Source organism: Crotalus tigris, unplaced genomic scaffold, assembly GCF_016545835.1.
Source record: "Crotalus tigris isolate CLP2741 ecotype Arizona unplaced genomic scaffold, ASM1654583v1 scf7180000018043.2394770, whole genome shotgun sequence".
NCBI lineage: Eukaryota > Metazoa > Chordata > Lepidosauria > Squamata > Viperidae > Crotalus > Crotalus tigris.
Window position 1 is genome coordinate 2,054,336 of NW_024096792.1, and position 16,507 is coordinate 2,070,842.

At 35.7% G+C, this 16,507-nt stretch overlaps 1 protein-coding gene across 2 annotated transcripts in view; it reads left to right on the forward strand.

Annotated features, from left to right (window-relative positions):
- Nucleotides 1-16,507, forward strand: part of SPOCK3 (SPARC (osteonectin), cwcv and kazal like domains proteoglycan 3) — a 152,682-nt gene that overhangs the window by 43,434 nt on the left and 92,741 nt on the right. For both annotated transcript variants that reach the window (XM_039347003.1, XM_039347004.1), the window contains one exon: nucleotides 11,899-12,013. In XM_039347003.1, the coding sequence (XP_039202937.1) occupies nucleotides 11,899-12,013 (115 nt within the window). The remainder of the gene's footprint in view (nucleotides 1-11,898; nucleotides 12,014-16,507) is intronic.

The window sequence follows — 16,507 nt, forward strand, 5'->3', positions numbered from 1 at the left end:
GGTCTCCAGATTCATGGAGGCTGTTCACCTCCTCCCAGTAATAAACCATTCAAACAAAACAGATTTGGAAATCCAAAAGAGAAGAGATGCAAAGTATAAGTGGAACTATGAAACTAACAAAATTGACAGTAAATGATGGTTGTACTGTTTCTTAAATTTGGTCCTTTACTAAGTGGTTATAGACGAAAGCATAACTATCTTAGTCCTAAAAGTAACTGGATATGAAATATACATTTGAATTCTGATTCTGGTTTTTAATTTTGTTAGATAAATAGCAAAAAATAAAACTGTTTACATTCGGTAACCAATTAAACCAGATTTCACTGGGAAATATTTAACTTTTCAAAGGCAGCTATTATGAATTGAAATACCAATAATTAATATTACAAAAATGTATAATAACTTTCTTTGATGCTAAATGTCACATTATTATAATAAAATGCTATTGAATTTATTTAGTTAAAAATCTCATTAAAAACAGTAGTGGATATACCGTATATGCCGGCGTACAAGGTGACCCGGCGTATAAGATGACCCCCATCTTTGTCGCCGAGTCGCATTCCTAGAACGTCGTCTTATACGCCGGAAACTACCAGTATTTCCGGCGTATAAGACGACTCGGCGTAAAAGACGACCCCAGTCTTTGGTGCCGATTTTAATGCTTGCGGAAGTCGCCTTATACGCTGGCATATACGGTAGTATCTTTCTTTATATTACAGTGTTTTATGATGAATGAACTCATAACCCTGTCAGTTAAAAATGCTACTTATCATGCTTACTCACAATCAGCCTACATTGTATATAGCTTTTAACAAACACATTGTACAGATTTTTCTGGATGATGAAGATAGAAATCTGGATCACGTCTGGATAGTGTATTTTTAGAAAAGAACATCCACCATTGTATGTTTTGATCCTATAGTTTTAAATGCATTCTGAAATTTGCATAGTACTTACTAGACAATTACATTGCATTCTATTATCAGTATTCCATCTTAATAGCCAGACTTAATGCAGTCTCCAGGCTTCAGCATTTTTCCATTTTCCTTTATTTGACACCTAGTTTGATGAAGAGCTTAAGTGAATTTAAAAACCGGCAAACAGTTCTCTTTTGTTTTGATTTTCTTTTTTATCGGCATAGTAAAATAAATTGTCTAATAGGAATTTTGGAATTTTTCTGATTAGAAATAAAACAGCCCTTGGTTTTTCAACTTCTTTAATACTTAAACTGCAGCACATGCATTTATTGCGGACCCATAGATATAGCATACACTTAAATTTTTAAGATGAATTCCAATAAGACAGTCATAATGATTTGGGTATTTTTACTACCATTCCTCCTTATTGTATTTACTGATTTCTCTCTAGAAAGCTCCTGCAATAAATAGAAAATAAAGTCCTCTATTGGGTTTTAACAATTTAACTCTAAATTGTTAGATAAAAATTCAGGGTAGAATTTCTACAGGTATTTTAAGTTTATATGATTTGATACTACACTTTAAAGGACAGTTATTTCAAAATTCATACATCTAAATTACGCTTAACAAATTTGTGTAATATTAACTTAGAGACTATTTATTAGAACAAGTTGAAAGACATTAGATGGATTATATAGAAAATGGATAGAACATTTATTATTTGTTAATATTTATTTGTCTTGTTTGCTGCTCTGTCTGTCTCTGTTCATCAGACTGGTGGCTTGGTTTTTGGGCTGACCTGGTCAACTTGTGTTTGTTAAAAATACACAACTTTCCATTACTATAGAAAGGTTTCTAATAAGAAAGCAAATAGTACTAGGACTTAACTCTTAAATAACTGAATACTTAAACTCTTAAAAAAACCCTAAATACTTAAATAACTTAACACTTAAATATGAGCAGAAGTGTGTTGCAGCTGCCCAAAAAGATGTTGAGACTTTAAGAAGAGTTGAGAGAAGAACCACAAAGGTGAATGGGGGACTGGAGGCTAAAACATACAAAGAACAGTTGCGTGAATTGGGGATGTCTAATTTAATGAAAAAGAAGAAGTAGGGATAATATGAAAGCAGTGTTCCAATATCTAAGAGGCTGCAACAAAGAAGAGGTGAACCTATTTTCCAATCTACCTGAAGGCAGGACAAAGCATGGATAAAAACTAATCAAGGAAAGAAACAACCTAGAACTACAGAGAAATGTCCTTAATCAGTGGAATGATTTGCCTTCAGAAGTTGTGGGTGCTCCAACACTGGAGGTTTTTAAAAAGAGATTGGACAACTATTTGCCTGAAATGATATAGAGTTTCCTGCATGAACAGGAGTTGAAATAGAAGACCTCCAAGTTGCCTTTCAACTCTGTTACTCTGTTAACTCCATGGGCTGTTAATGAAGAGTACTTTTGGTGTAGGATTCAACATGAGTTATTCAGCTGTGAATGTGAGAAACAGAGAAGAGATCCCACAGATTGATCCTGAAACACAAGTCATAATCATGCAAGTTCAGTGCTAGTTGAAAGCAAACATGACTGGCTCCAGTATGATTTTAAAATGGTCAAGGTTTATTGCAGTATTTGCTCTCAGCCAATGTCCCAAATGTGCTTTTTCAAAAGGCAATTGGACTTTGTTTTTTCCTAAAAAAAGAAAAGTTCATTGGATTTCTCCAATTTCTATCTTGGCAAAAGCAGAGGGATATGTACAGAAATTTGCTACTTGCCACACATTGTAATATTACTTTGTTTCACTGATTAGGCTCCCTAAACTCAGATTCAAAGTAAACTAACATACAGGAAATCTTATTTTAGCTTCTACCAAGAAAAGTTCAAAGTAATAGAAGAACAACTTTGAATCATTCTGGACAAAGACTCATGGAACAATTAGAAAGTCCAAGTCTTCTTAGGAACAAATGGTTCCTCGATCCATTATTCTGAATACAAGCCCTACCAATTTGAATCTCCTAAGGAGATCCTCTCTCATCCCATAGAAAACCCCACCTGTGACATTGTTGATAAAACTGAAGTCTTCTGTAAGACTTCCATAAGACAGTAGAGTGGCGTATACAATGCACATTTTTACAGAACTGCTTGTGGAGTAGAGACTTTTTATGCTAATGGCAACTGCCAAGGAACAGAATGTAAAATGTTCAGCTCTTAAAGTAATGGCTGATCTTTGAAATTGTGAAAAAAAAAACAATCTTTGACAGTTATTGCCACAATTAATTAAATTGATAAAATAGCCCTGATCATTTCCATAATATTTTTCTAAACCCATCCCGTTCCAACCTCCTAGAACAGTGATGGTGAAACTTTTAGAGACCGAGTGCCCAAATTGCAACCCAAAACCCACTTATGTATCGTCGGGTGCCGGGTGTGCGTGGCCCATTGGCTGGGTGTGGCCCATTGGGTGGGCGTGGCTGCAGTGGTAACAGCAGACTGGATGGGACTAAAAAGTTCAATCAATCAATTCCAACTTTACAAGATCTTTTTTTTTCCCGCAAAAAGTTGAAATTGACTGAACCTTTTTTTTTTTTGTTTTGTACATGGCGGTGGAGGCCTAAAGCAAAAAGGGTTTATAAAACCCAGCTGAAGGCCTAAGACTGGGGTGACGGCGCGTGTGCCCACAGAAAGGGTGGCACGCGTGCCATAGGTTCGCCACCACTGTCCTAGAAGTTAACAAGTATACAGCTACATGATAAGGTTGGATAGACTGCGGGGCACAGGCAGGCTGGACTGTGCTCAGTTTGAAGCCCACATGCATCGAGATGAATAACTGAACTGAGCTTGATTTACACATTTGCTCTATATTTATAGAAGTAACCACAACATAAATTCTGAGATTTCACTTTAATTTGATTTTAATGTAGTGTTTTAATTAATTCGTAATCAGATGTTAATGTTGTGTATAATGAATATTATGAATGCAATCAACTCTACATATATAACTGATATGTGTGTGTATTCAAATATGCAAGTTTATCTTTATGTATAACTAAATAGGCCAATACTATTGTGAAGCCAGATAAATGTTAGTTTGTGCTGATTAACAAAAAGTAACAAAAACTCCACATTTGACTGATAATAATTGAAGTGGATTTTTTTTTCTTGTAATGTAGACACATACAGAGTACACTGCTTGTTGTTGTTTAAAATTCTACATAACACTACTATGCAATTTAGGAAAATGTCCTTAGATTTAACAAATTACATGTATTATAATTTTGAAGTAAGAACAATTTTAAAATGTAATTGTAAATGTATATAACAAAAACCAAATTAAACTATATTTCTCCAGTCTGGACTGTTTCAAAACCGCCGTATTGCATGTCAATTTTCTAGCATTCAAGGATGAAAGTTACGGCTGTTCGTTTAGCAACCTTTCAAAACTTTTTTCACATTGAAAAAAATAAGTTCTCACGGTCACATGATCAGATCTTGGGGACTTGGCAACTAGCATGTATTTACGATGGTTGCAGCATTCTGGGATCACATTTGATTACCATTTGTGGCCTTCCCAGCCAGCTTCCAGCAAGCCAGGTCAATGGGGGAAGCTGAATTTACGTACTTAACAACTACATGATCTATTTAATGACCACAGTGATTTACTTAATGACTATCACAAAAAGGGTTGTAAACTTGGGTACAACTACTTAAGACTACTTTCTTTAGCTACAAAGGTTCCAGTCTCAATTGCAGTCGTAAGATGAGGACTATTTTAGTGATACAGATTTTAAAGCTGCAAATATAGGTAGAGAGGTAGAGGCTGTAAAATGATTTATAACTCAAGTCTTTACAACTTGGTAAGATCTAGTCAAATTATTACACCAACCTTATATTGTATTACTGGAAATTATAAGAAAACATTAATCTTGCCAATTTTTATTCTTTCCAATTATGAGCACCATAAAATTATAACATGCATTTTGTTAGAAAGAGTACTATTGAATATTTTTATAGGAATAGCTACTTCATGGAAAAGATTTAATATGATTATGGGTATTAAAATGTACACCTGCATAAAACTTCCCATGAATACTAAATAGTTTGTATATAACTTTGTATATATAATTAATTGTTTAAACTCTGAGCTTCATAATATTTATCCAGATAAGCTACAATGCTATTTGTAAATCTTTAGATAGAAGCTTAACTTCTGAAAGCACATGAATATATAAGCTATAGTTATACATTTTCTTTCAAAACAACTACCGCCATACTGCATGGTGGCACAGTGATTAGAAGGCAGTATTGCAAGCTAACACTGCACACAGCCAGGAGTTCAATCCTGACCAGCTCCAATTTGACTCAGCTTTCCATCTTTCTGAGGTCAGTAAATTAAGGACCAGGATTGTTGGGGTCAATATGCTGACATTTGTAAACCGGCCAGAGAGTGCTGTAAAGTTCTATGGAATGGTATATAAGTGCTATTAAATAGATATTTTTTGATCTGTGAAGTAGCTTATTACAGAAAATTTTAAGTTGGATATAAAAAGCTACATTGTGAGTTATTTCTTTTCTCTTTAATTTTGAACAAATGAAACAATTTCGATATAATATTTAAAATGGTTCAGAATTTGCTCTGATGCTAAACTGTAATAATGTACAACATGGGATAACACTTTTTTTGGGGGGTGAGGGGGAGGTAGGATTGTATTCTGTTGGCATTCTGTTGTTTATTTTACTTGTATATAAAGTATGTTTAATGTCTTGCCCAACATAAGTAGACCTAATGATACATTTGCATTTTGGATACTATGTATGTGAATGTTGCTATTTACAGTTATCGGACACTGGGTCCTTAGGCTATATTAAATATTATATACAATATACTAATATCTACCAGATTCAGAAACCATAAAAGTATTCCCAATGAGGAACATTTTTGTCCATTCTATAAGTTGACCCTAATAATTTTAAAACCTTTAATATTTTTGTTAATGCTTGTATTTTCCTTGGTAGAACTCTGGATGAAAAATGATTTATGACAATAATAATTTCATAAAATTTAAACAGAAAGTAGTGTAGTAGCAGCTGTACACTCTGGGTGGTTAATTTATTAAACTGCCAGGAGTGATTGGAGCTATTATATCAGTATCATTTGCACTTTATGTTAACTGTAGAATGCTATCAATATGAATATAAGTACCGTATTTTCCGGTGTATAAGACGACTTTCTAAACTCTGAAAATCTTCTCAGAAGTCAGGGATCGTCTTATACGCAGGAATATACGGGTAGCTGTTCTCTGAATTTAAAACCAATCTGCCCCCTAGTGGCCAGCCCTATTTTTTTTACAGAAATAAGCACTAACAGGACAAAGCTTTCTAGCAGCAAAGGAGCTCCTATTGTGCTCATCTATAAACAGAAATTCAATATTGTACTGTATTTTCTGACGTATAAGATGACTTTCTAAACTCTGAAAATTCTCAAAAGTTGGGGGTCGTCTTATACGCCTAGTCGCCTTATATGCCGGAATATACGGTACATGTATTCTTTGTTTTATGTTCCCACTTTAGTGCTGTTTTAGAAATGCCTCACTTAATTTTATTATTTATTAATTCAAATATCTAGCCATTCTTCTCACTATGGTGATTCAAGAAAACTAACAGCATTTAAAATTTGAATGCAAACAATATAAACAATCAATACATATAACAGCAATCATTGATATCTGGTATCTATCCAAAAACAAACCTTGAGGTCACTGTTGCATATGCAACCTATGAAATTCATTATCACAAGACATAGCGATGACTACTAATTTGGATGGCTTTAAAAGCAGATTGGATAAATTTCATGAACTATTCTATCATGATTCTTAATGAATAAATGTTATTCTGGATTGTAGGTGATATTCTTTCAAATACCAATTGCAAGAAAACAACGGGGAGAGGGAAACAGGATGTCTGTAATGCTAATGAGCATCTCAGAGTCATCTATTGGCCCTATGGCAGGCATGTCAAACTGCCGGCCCACGGGCTGGATGTGTCACGCTGAAACTTCACCCAACCCATTGCCAGCAATGGGGAAAATGTCACGATACATCGCATGATGTCATGTGATGTCCTTAATCAGTTTGACATGCCTGCTATGGAATAGCTACCATGCCACTGGATGTCAAATGAAATACAGAAAGTGTTTCTGTTTTTACAGCTACCTTTTAAAGTCTTATTAGTGAGTACATAAACTATCATTAAATCATTTACCTCTTTGAAGAAAAGATGCACCAAGGCTTTTCAAAAAACTAATCAAAAGATGGTTTGTAAACTAAGGAGTCATCTTGTCAGAAGTTTAGATTTTATTCTTAATTAGACTTTTAGTCTATATCATTCTGCACCTCTTTAATACCCTCCATACATTTTCACCCGGCTTGGCTTAATGGAGTCAGAATACAAAACTGAAAAGGATATTGGGAAATAAATACAAGCTGTTCTCTACAACCATGTAAAGTTGGAATATTTATTTTGCAAGTTACTTACCCGGTCTTTTGAATCCCAGGCAAACAGGAAAAGTATTTGTATTCAGGAGACCTCATGAAATGCAAAACATTTGAAAGAAGCTCTTTGCAATGGTTATACTGCAATTTGCATAAAAAGCAATACATTTTCAAATCATTAAATCACCTGCACTGACTGCTTTGGAAACTACTCCTGGTTGTCTATATATCATTGTGCATGCCCAAGTTTTACTCTTGTTTCCTGAATACAGACTCCAATAAATACAAATATTTCTGAATATATTTAAAGAATATAGTAAATTACTAACCTTGCATTTTAATGAGTATCTAAGAGCTTGCTTACATAGCCTTGTGTTCGTTGAGTTCATGTTCTTTCCTCCTTCATTTTTTGAATTTGTGCTAGGTACAACTTAATACTGTTAAATAGTTTTATGGGATAGTCCTACTTGGAATATATTACAATAATTTAATTTTTGTTATACTGAAGCCAAAATCACGTTAAGCAGTTTTGTAACAACACTTTTCTTTCAGTTTGCAATATTTGTCTTTTGGTTTAGCTTAACACACTCCATGTAGTTATCTCAGAGTAAGATCGAAAAGCATAGAAGTTTGTCCAATTCGGTTCATCACCCTAACAACAAGGATGATCAGAGCACTAAAAATTAAGCCTATGAAGAGAAAGAACTGGTTATGTTTAACCTTGAGAAGATTAAATGGGAAGACACAACATGATTGATTACATGAATGACAGTTTAATTTGTTTATATCTAATTTGTATATTATATTTTACTTGTCTTTCAAAAGATAAAGGTTGTAGGTTATACTTATCTTTCCTGATTTTGTGATAGGTATAGTTATCTTCCCTGATTTTATTTTCAAACATCAGCCCTTTGGGAAATGTTAACCCAAAACATAGCATTATTGTATGATAGTATCAAACTTCAGGTTTAGAATTAAATTTGTACCTTCTCAAGTAGATTGAAATCTGAACCTCCTCAGTCCAAGTTGATTGAATCTTTATCCTTTAACACAGACATGTCAAACACAAGGCCCGGGGGCCGGATGCGGCCCGCAAAGTGGTTTCATGTGCCCTGCAAAGCCATCCTGGAAACAGTGAGGGAATGGCCCCCACTTCCTTAGCCCTGGCCCAGGCCGGCCAGGAGCCAATGAACAATTTTGTGGTGGCCATCTATGCTGAAACGCATTCAGTCTTAGCTCTACAAAGCCATCTGGAAACAGCAAGGAACCAGCCTCTGCTGTGTCTGCCCCGCCCCCTGGATGCATGCTGGGGAGGTGTCATCTTTTGTGAGGAATGAAGAAATAGACTATGCCTTGGCATTTGTCCCAGTCCCACCCCCTCCTGCCAGAGACCCTCAGATCTGTCCCACTCCTGCCCAGGCCCCCATAGGCACCCTTGACGCGAACGATGTAAAGCTGGTCATGCCCACCCAGTAGGCCACACCCACTCCATCCACACTCACCCTGGCAGCACCCCCCCGCCCCCCGAGGGCAACCACAATGCTGATGCGACCCTCAATGAAATTGAGTCTGACACCCCTGCTTTAACAGATAAACCAGGGTTTGGATGCAGTATATATAAGGCAGCTTTTCTATAAATAAATAGTCCTTCCCATATTTTACTATTCTCTGTGTGTCCTACATAGACTTTTGAATTTTAACTAGACGGCTGATGATTTACAGCACTTTAAAGCAGGTTTATTAGATTGTCTCATTCCTAAGTCAATTATGATTTGGTAAGATAGGTTGTATAACAATGTTTTTATATATAATTAGGCAGACTTACATTTGGGTATGAAACATAGGATTTCCGACTACATAAATGATGTCGTAGGCATCCACTAGTGATGGCTGTGGCTCTGGCAGGCGTGGTGAAGCGACATGTATAATGATGCCAGTTGTGTCTTTGGAGGTTTTTTTGCATAAAAATGTTATAATTAAAAAATTTGATTAATTTGCATCATAACACATGCAACATCAGTGTAAAAGTAGTCCTCGACTTACTAATGATTCATTTAGTGACTGTTCAATGTTACAATGGCACTGAAAAATGGGATTTATGACTGTTTTTCAGACTTGTGACCATTGCAGCATCCAATGGTCATGTGATCTCAATTGGATGCTTCGCAACTGAGTCAGTTTTATGACAGTTGCAGTGTCTTGGGTTATGTAATCACCATTTGCAGCCTTCTGACAAGCAAAGCCAATGGGAAGGCCAGATCGACTTAACAACTGTGTTACTAACTTAACAACTGCAGTGATTCATTTAACAACGCTGGCAAGAAAGATCATAAAATGGGGTAAAATTCACTTAACAAATGTTAGCAACTTAGCAACAGAAATGTTAGGCTCAATTGTGGTCATAAGTCAAGGACTGTTGTTGTTGTTAATTGCGAAGTCGTGTCCGACCCATCGTGACCCCATGGACAACGTTCCTCCAGGCCTTCTTGTCCTCTACCATCTTCTGGAGTCCATTTAAGTTCACGCCTACTGCTTCAGGGACTCCATCCAGCCATCTCGTTCTCTGTTGTCAAGGACTACGTGTATACTTATTATGACTTTCATCAGACTTTCAACCAACACTGGCAATAATTTTGTATGGCGTTTATTTGCCGTCCACTCATATTTTTTTTATCATTTGTAATTTTTTGGAATCACGTTTCACTAAGAAAGCAAGAACTTTAGCTTGCTGAAAATGAATTAAGGTAGAGCATTGATTTAAGTGATCTTGATCAATAGAGTTCAATTTTTGTCTAATGGTGTATGCTTTTCTGCATGCATTAAATTACATTCCCATTAGCCATTAATGTCTGAAGAAAGCGCTTAGTGATAAGGCCTTATCTCTATCAGTCTTCAAACTAGTTTTATAAATAATGCTCCGTGGGTCAAGAGGCATTCTTGCAAAATAAAAAAAAAAAAGGTAGATGGCTGCAAGCCAGGTCTTTATTTTAATACATAATCAATAAGCTAGCAGATATCCTGGGGATTTAAGAAGTGGCTTTGGAAACTGAGCAGGTTTTTTTTTAAAAAAAATATTGGATATAGTTGTTTCTTTTGTGTAATCTCTGTGTATACTTTTGGGAATGATATATAATGCAATTTCATTGAATACTAGCCATTTGTCTTCTATGTAATTAGTATTTTGTTTTGCTTTGGAGGAAAAATGGGATTTGGCATGTGGATTTCAGACATACAGTAGTGGCCAAAATTGTGGAAACCTTTTGGGAAAAGTGTATTTTTGAGGTTTGATGGCTAATAACACCACTTTCTTTTTGGAGTAGTACCATAAAATTATATATCAATGGAAAGATAATTTAATCAAGAATGTGAGGCAACATCGTTTGTTCAACTATCTGTACTGTATTCTATGAAAAGTTATAGCCAAATAACCAGAAAAAGGAAGCACAACTTGCTTAGGTTGATATCAGTTAGCTTTCCTTCATCTGATTGTAGCCAATGAATATGAGTGTTTAGAGAGCCAATCAGATGTCATTTTGTTTTGCCAATGAGCCAATCAGATCACAGTAGGATTCAGTTATTGGTGTCATGTATTGAAGCTGAAAGGAGCACATTTGTCAGTGTGCTAAGTGATTGCTATCAAGTTGGTTGGGGTTTTTTGTGTTCTTTCATTTAGTGAGCTTGTAAAATGTAATAAAATTAAAGTAATGGTGCACAGAGTTGACTGGTCGCCCAGAAAGCGATGTAAAATAGTATTATTAAGTGAACAAGGCTACAGTTATAAAGAAATTAGAAGAAAAATTGGTGGAAACTTAACCAAAGGTGGCATTTCTACTGTACACTTTTCCCAAAAGGTTTCCACAATTTTGGCCACTACTGTACACCTCTGCTACAAAGTCTGTTTCTTGCCCAAGTTACTTTTGAGTTTGCTTTCTGTGAAAGAAGAATTTGATTCAGAAAGCAAAGTTTCTCTAAGTTTAAAACAGATTATAAAACAAGTTAGTTAATATAAGCTTGATTATAGGGCAGAGGTGGGAAGTTTCATATTTAGGAGGAGGAGATGAAGGTGAAGAAGATGCAGCTGCTACTACAATCTTAATTTTGTTCTATACTGGCTCTAAAACCTATAGTAAGCTTGCTGGTGTAAATACAATGACAGTTACTGTAGCTGCTTGTTCTCATTTGGTTTTTCAGTGCTGAAGTTGAAATTTTATAAGAAAATGTAAATTTATCAATAATGATCTAAACAGATTCAGATTATTTTATTTCCTATATGTAAGACCATGAAAAATATATTAGAATATTAATTTTGAATACTTATTTTAACATTAAAAAAGGAGTAGTGTGGATGTTTCTTTTTACTTTTGCCAGATGTACAGGTGATGCTTAATTACTAATTTATGAATACTTCCCTTATTAAAATGAATAATTAATACTAACATATCTGTATATCTGTAGAGAAGGTGTTTTTTTAAAAAAATATTCTCTACAATTGTTTTTAGCTCTAGACCCAGCTAAAGATCCATGCTTAAAGATGAAATGTACTCGTCATAAGGTATGCATTGCACAAGATCAACAAACAGCTGTTTGCATTAGCCACCGGAGACTGACACACAGGTAAATATCTCCATGTTATTGATCTATAATCAGGGCTATTAATCTATATTTGTATTCAGTGCTGAATTTTTGCATCATTTCAGACCAAGGTAAACAAAATGTGTGAGAATATATGCACATTGTGAACATTCTGTATATGAAAAGATCCTTCATAGACTCACTGAGTAGGTAACTTATCCTCAATTCAATCCTGTGGGTTGAACTTAATATTATACAGATTTTGCTTATTTTCAATAAGGTTTCTGTGGGAATAGTTTCTGACGAACTGTAGTATTGTGAGTTTTTTTTTAAATGATACTAATTGTATTTCAAGTACTATCAAAGAAACCAAACATTGGCAGACACACTTTTTGGGAATTTCTACAAAGTATTTTATAAATTAAAATTCATTGGAAAATTAATATTTTTTCAGAAGGATGAAATACTGTACTTTCCGGCATATAAGACGACTTTCACAAGCTTTAAAATTGGTGCCGAAGTCAGGGATCGTCTTATACGCCGAGTCGTCTTATAGGCCAGAAATAACGGTAGTTTCCGGCGTATAAGATAACTTTCTAGGCATGCGACTCGGCACTGAAGACGGGGGTCATCTTATACGCCGGAATATACGGTACTGAAAGCAAAACACACTCCCCTTTAACTTGCTGTAGTGGTATGTGGGCATGATCTTGGGAGGCAGGATAAAGGGACCCATCTAAGAAACTAGTCAAATAAAAGGCAGCTGGGCCCTCAGCAGGAAAAGGCTTAGAAATGACCCTCCCTTATTTTTGGAATTTAAAGGGAACATGGAAAGAGAAGTACTTTCACACTTGCAAGATTCTGTTTATAATAAGATTTAGTTTTATAATAAAGAATTAGCCCATCTGGTTTCATTTCCTGTCTCATTTACCTAATAAGACTGACAATTACATGCAGGTGGTCCTTGACTTACAACAGTTCATTTAGTGACCATTCAAAGTTACAACAGCACTGAAAAGATGACCATTTTTCACATTTATGACAGATGCAAAGTTCCCATAGTAATGTATCTCTTAGCTATATGGCAGTGATGGTGAACCTTTTAGAGCAGTGGTTCTCAATCTGTGGGTCGGGACCCCATTTGGGGTCGAACGACCATTTCATAGGGGTCGCCAAACAAGGCTGTCCGCCATTTTTTCCCCCTTTTCTTTGGCCAGGCCCCTGGCACCCAGTGATATATAAGTGGTTGGGGGTCACCACAACATGGGGAACTGTATTATGGGATCGCGGCATTAGAAAGGTTGAGAATCACTGTTTTAGAGACTACAACCCAAAACCTACTTATGCATTGTCGAGTGCCGGGTGGTTGTGCCTCATTGGGTGGGCATAGCCCATTGGGTGGGTGTGGCCAGTTAGGTGGGTGTGGCCAATTGGGTGGGCATGGCCAATTGGGTGGGCATGGCTGTGGTGGTAATGGCAGAATGGGTGGGACTAAAAAGTTCAATCAAGCAATTCCAACTTTGCAAGATCTTTTTTTCCCCGCAAGAAGTTGAAATTGACTGATTGAACCTTTTTTTTTTTTTTTTTTTTTGCAAACAGCGGCAGAGACCTGAAGTGAAAAGGTTTTATAAAACCCAGTTGAAGGCCTAGGACTGGGGTGAGGTTTGCCCACAGAGAGGGCTCTGAGTGCTGCCTCTGGCACCCGTGCCATAGGTTCGCCACCACTGTTATATGGCATAGAGACTTGTGATGTTTCAGACTTTCCTTTATCTGTTGGGATATAAATCACCTTGTGAGAGATAATCAAGATTAAATTTTAACAAAAACATATTAAAGTATCTTTTTTATATTTAATAGTGAATTAGATAAATTGCAACATTTAGAATTGAGGAAAAACAGTAAATTGAAAAAAAGGGATAAAATGGAACAGATAATGTGATTAAGTAGACCGCAAGAGGTCACTGGCCAATTACAAAACTTTCTACAAGGTTTTAGGATAGAGAGTATCAAATTAATATAAAATTCTTTAAAAATTCTAAAGGAAACATATATTCATGCTTCAATTAAAAATGTTAATATTTAATTTTGTAAGGGTAACAGTTTCACACAGAAAAAAAAAAAAACCCATCAGGGTTCCTTGTTAAAACTCATGTAATAAATCCCTTCCAAGTGTTTCCAGTATCACTAGGAACACCAATGTAGTCAGGCATAAAGCTGTGCCAGTGGTGGCTCCCTTGAAATCTGATGTCTCCACCTCCTTTAGAACTTATCAGAAGCAGCACCTATGAAGAACATGGAAATATAAAACTATGGAGCTCCTAAATGAGATCAATGAGATTCCATTTTACCTGTATGTTCTGCAGGTAATTGCTTCTTGAAATCAGAGCAAAAGACAGTCCAGATGTATTTTCCCTGTGCTTATGCCTGTAAAAGAACTATTTTAGTGAATAACAAAGAAAGTATGAAAATTTAACGTAATGATATTGTAACCTTCGAGGAAATACACAGGATTTTTCATGCCTCAAAGTAAAATACTCTCTATAGTGAGCATTTAAAAATTAATTATGTTCTATGATACTAGATACTAGATGAGTAACAACTATGGCATCCTTGGTGTAATCTCTGAGTTTGTTTGGAGACATTTTCACTACCCATCTAGGCAACATCATCAGTGCTAGTGACTGTGTGGGTTGCTTCCTGTTTATATAAGTTAAACTGTTTATAAACAGTTAAATAAGAACTATGTATTTTATACAGTGTAATAGTCTGATTGAGCGGGAGAAAATTCATATCCTATCTACTTTCATGCAATAAATCTTGATACCTCCATAGAAAGTAGGAAAAATATAAACTTGAAACTGAAAATTCTGTATAAAAAAATCTCTGTTTTAGACAGAATCACAAATTATGTCTCAGTCCAAGTAAATTTGTAAGAATGACAATGATGTTATATTCATGCCTGTTCCTATATTTTACATATTTGTGTAATTGATGTATATATAGTACGTGTACATATTTTATAGGGTTTTACTTATTGTTGACAGATTGCTATGAAACATAAAGATGTTTCTTTGCTGATCAGCATGATCTAATTCTAAATGATTGGATATCAAATGTGAAATTTAGACCAGCAGTTAGACACTAGCATTTTACACAAGTAAAATTTCAATGAGGAAGTATGAAAGACAATATACGTACATATTTTGTGCCGTCTATGTATGTCAGTACTTTTACAGTTATTTAAGCATTTAGATAGATTGTATAATCTTTGCTTTCCATTTAATAGATTTTTTTCCTGTAATGCAGCTGCTATCTTAAAAAAACAAGATGAGCCACCCCTTTTCAAGTTGAGGGAACACATTTTATTGCCAAGTTTATGCTTTCACTGGTGGCTGATAAGCACAGCTCTCAAAATAGATAGCTTTAATTGAGTGCACCTGCACTGATGAAGAAGGTGTATCATCTTTTAGAAAAAATATTTTCCTTCACAGAAATTCTAGCTTGTGTTGATAAATTTCAGATTTAATAAGATTTAAATATAAGATTATGAGGAATCATACTTCCTAGTGGATATCTGGGTCTTGATTTATTTAATACACCTCAAATCCCCTTCCTTACAGAGAAATGGATTGAAGCTAGAATAGCTTTTCTGTATGCAATATCTAAAACTGGAGTGCTGATATAATTTACCGTACTTAACTAGTACTTTGTAAAGTATTGCCTTTTCTGTCTGTCTGTCTGTCTGTCTGTCTGCCTATCTACCTACTTATTAAATTTGTATGCTGCCTATATCTCTACCAAGCGACTCTAGGCGGCTTGGTTTACAATATAGTACAATATAGAGCAGTGGTTCTCAACCTGCGGGTCAGGACCCCATTTGGGGTCGAACGACCATTTCACGGGGGTCGCCAAACAATGCAGTCCGCCATTTTTTCCCCCTTTTACTTAGCTGTGCTACTCCCTTTTATTCTATTGGCTTTTGAAAGCCAATAGAATAGACTCTCTTGAATAGAGTCTAATTCTATTGGCTTTCAAAAGCCAATAGGAATTGTCCAGGCTGTCTCTGCCCTGCTGAGCCCGCCAAAAGTCCCATTCTGCAAACGGTGCTGCACCAGGTGAGTAGTCCTCGACTTACGACCGGTTGAGTAGTCCTCGACTTACAACCGGTTGGGGGGTCGCGGCATTAAAAAGGTTGAGAACCACTGATATAGAGTATAGGAGTTCTTTGGTGAAGTAGTACAGAAAAAGAGAATGATGCTATTTTTCCCGTGTTTACTTGTTTGTTCAATTTCTTGGGTCCCCTCTTGGAGTCAAACATTCTGGGGCAGCTTACAATTAAAAAAAAAATAAATTACAGTTAAAAATATTAAAAACATTTTAAAACAGTAAAAGCAGTTAAACCAATAAAAATATCCAAATTACATAGAAGCTAATGCTTAGTAATAGTTGGAAGGGACCTTGGAGGTCATCTAGTCCAACCCTCTGCTCAGGCAAAATACTTCGTCAGTTAGCAATATAGCAAGGAAATGAGGCCCT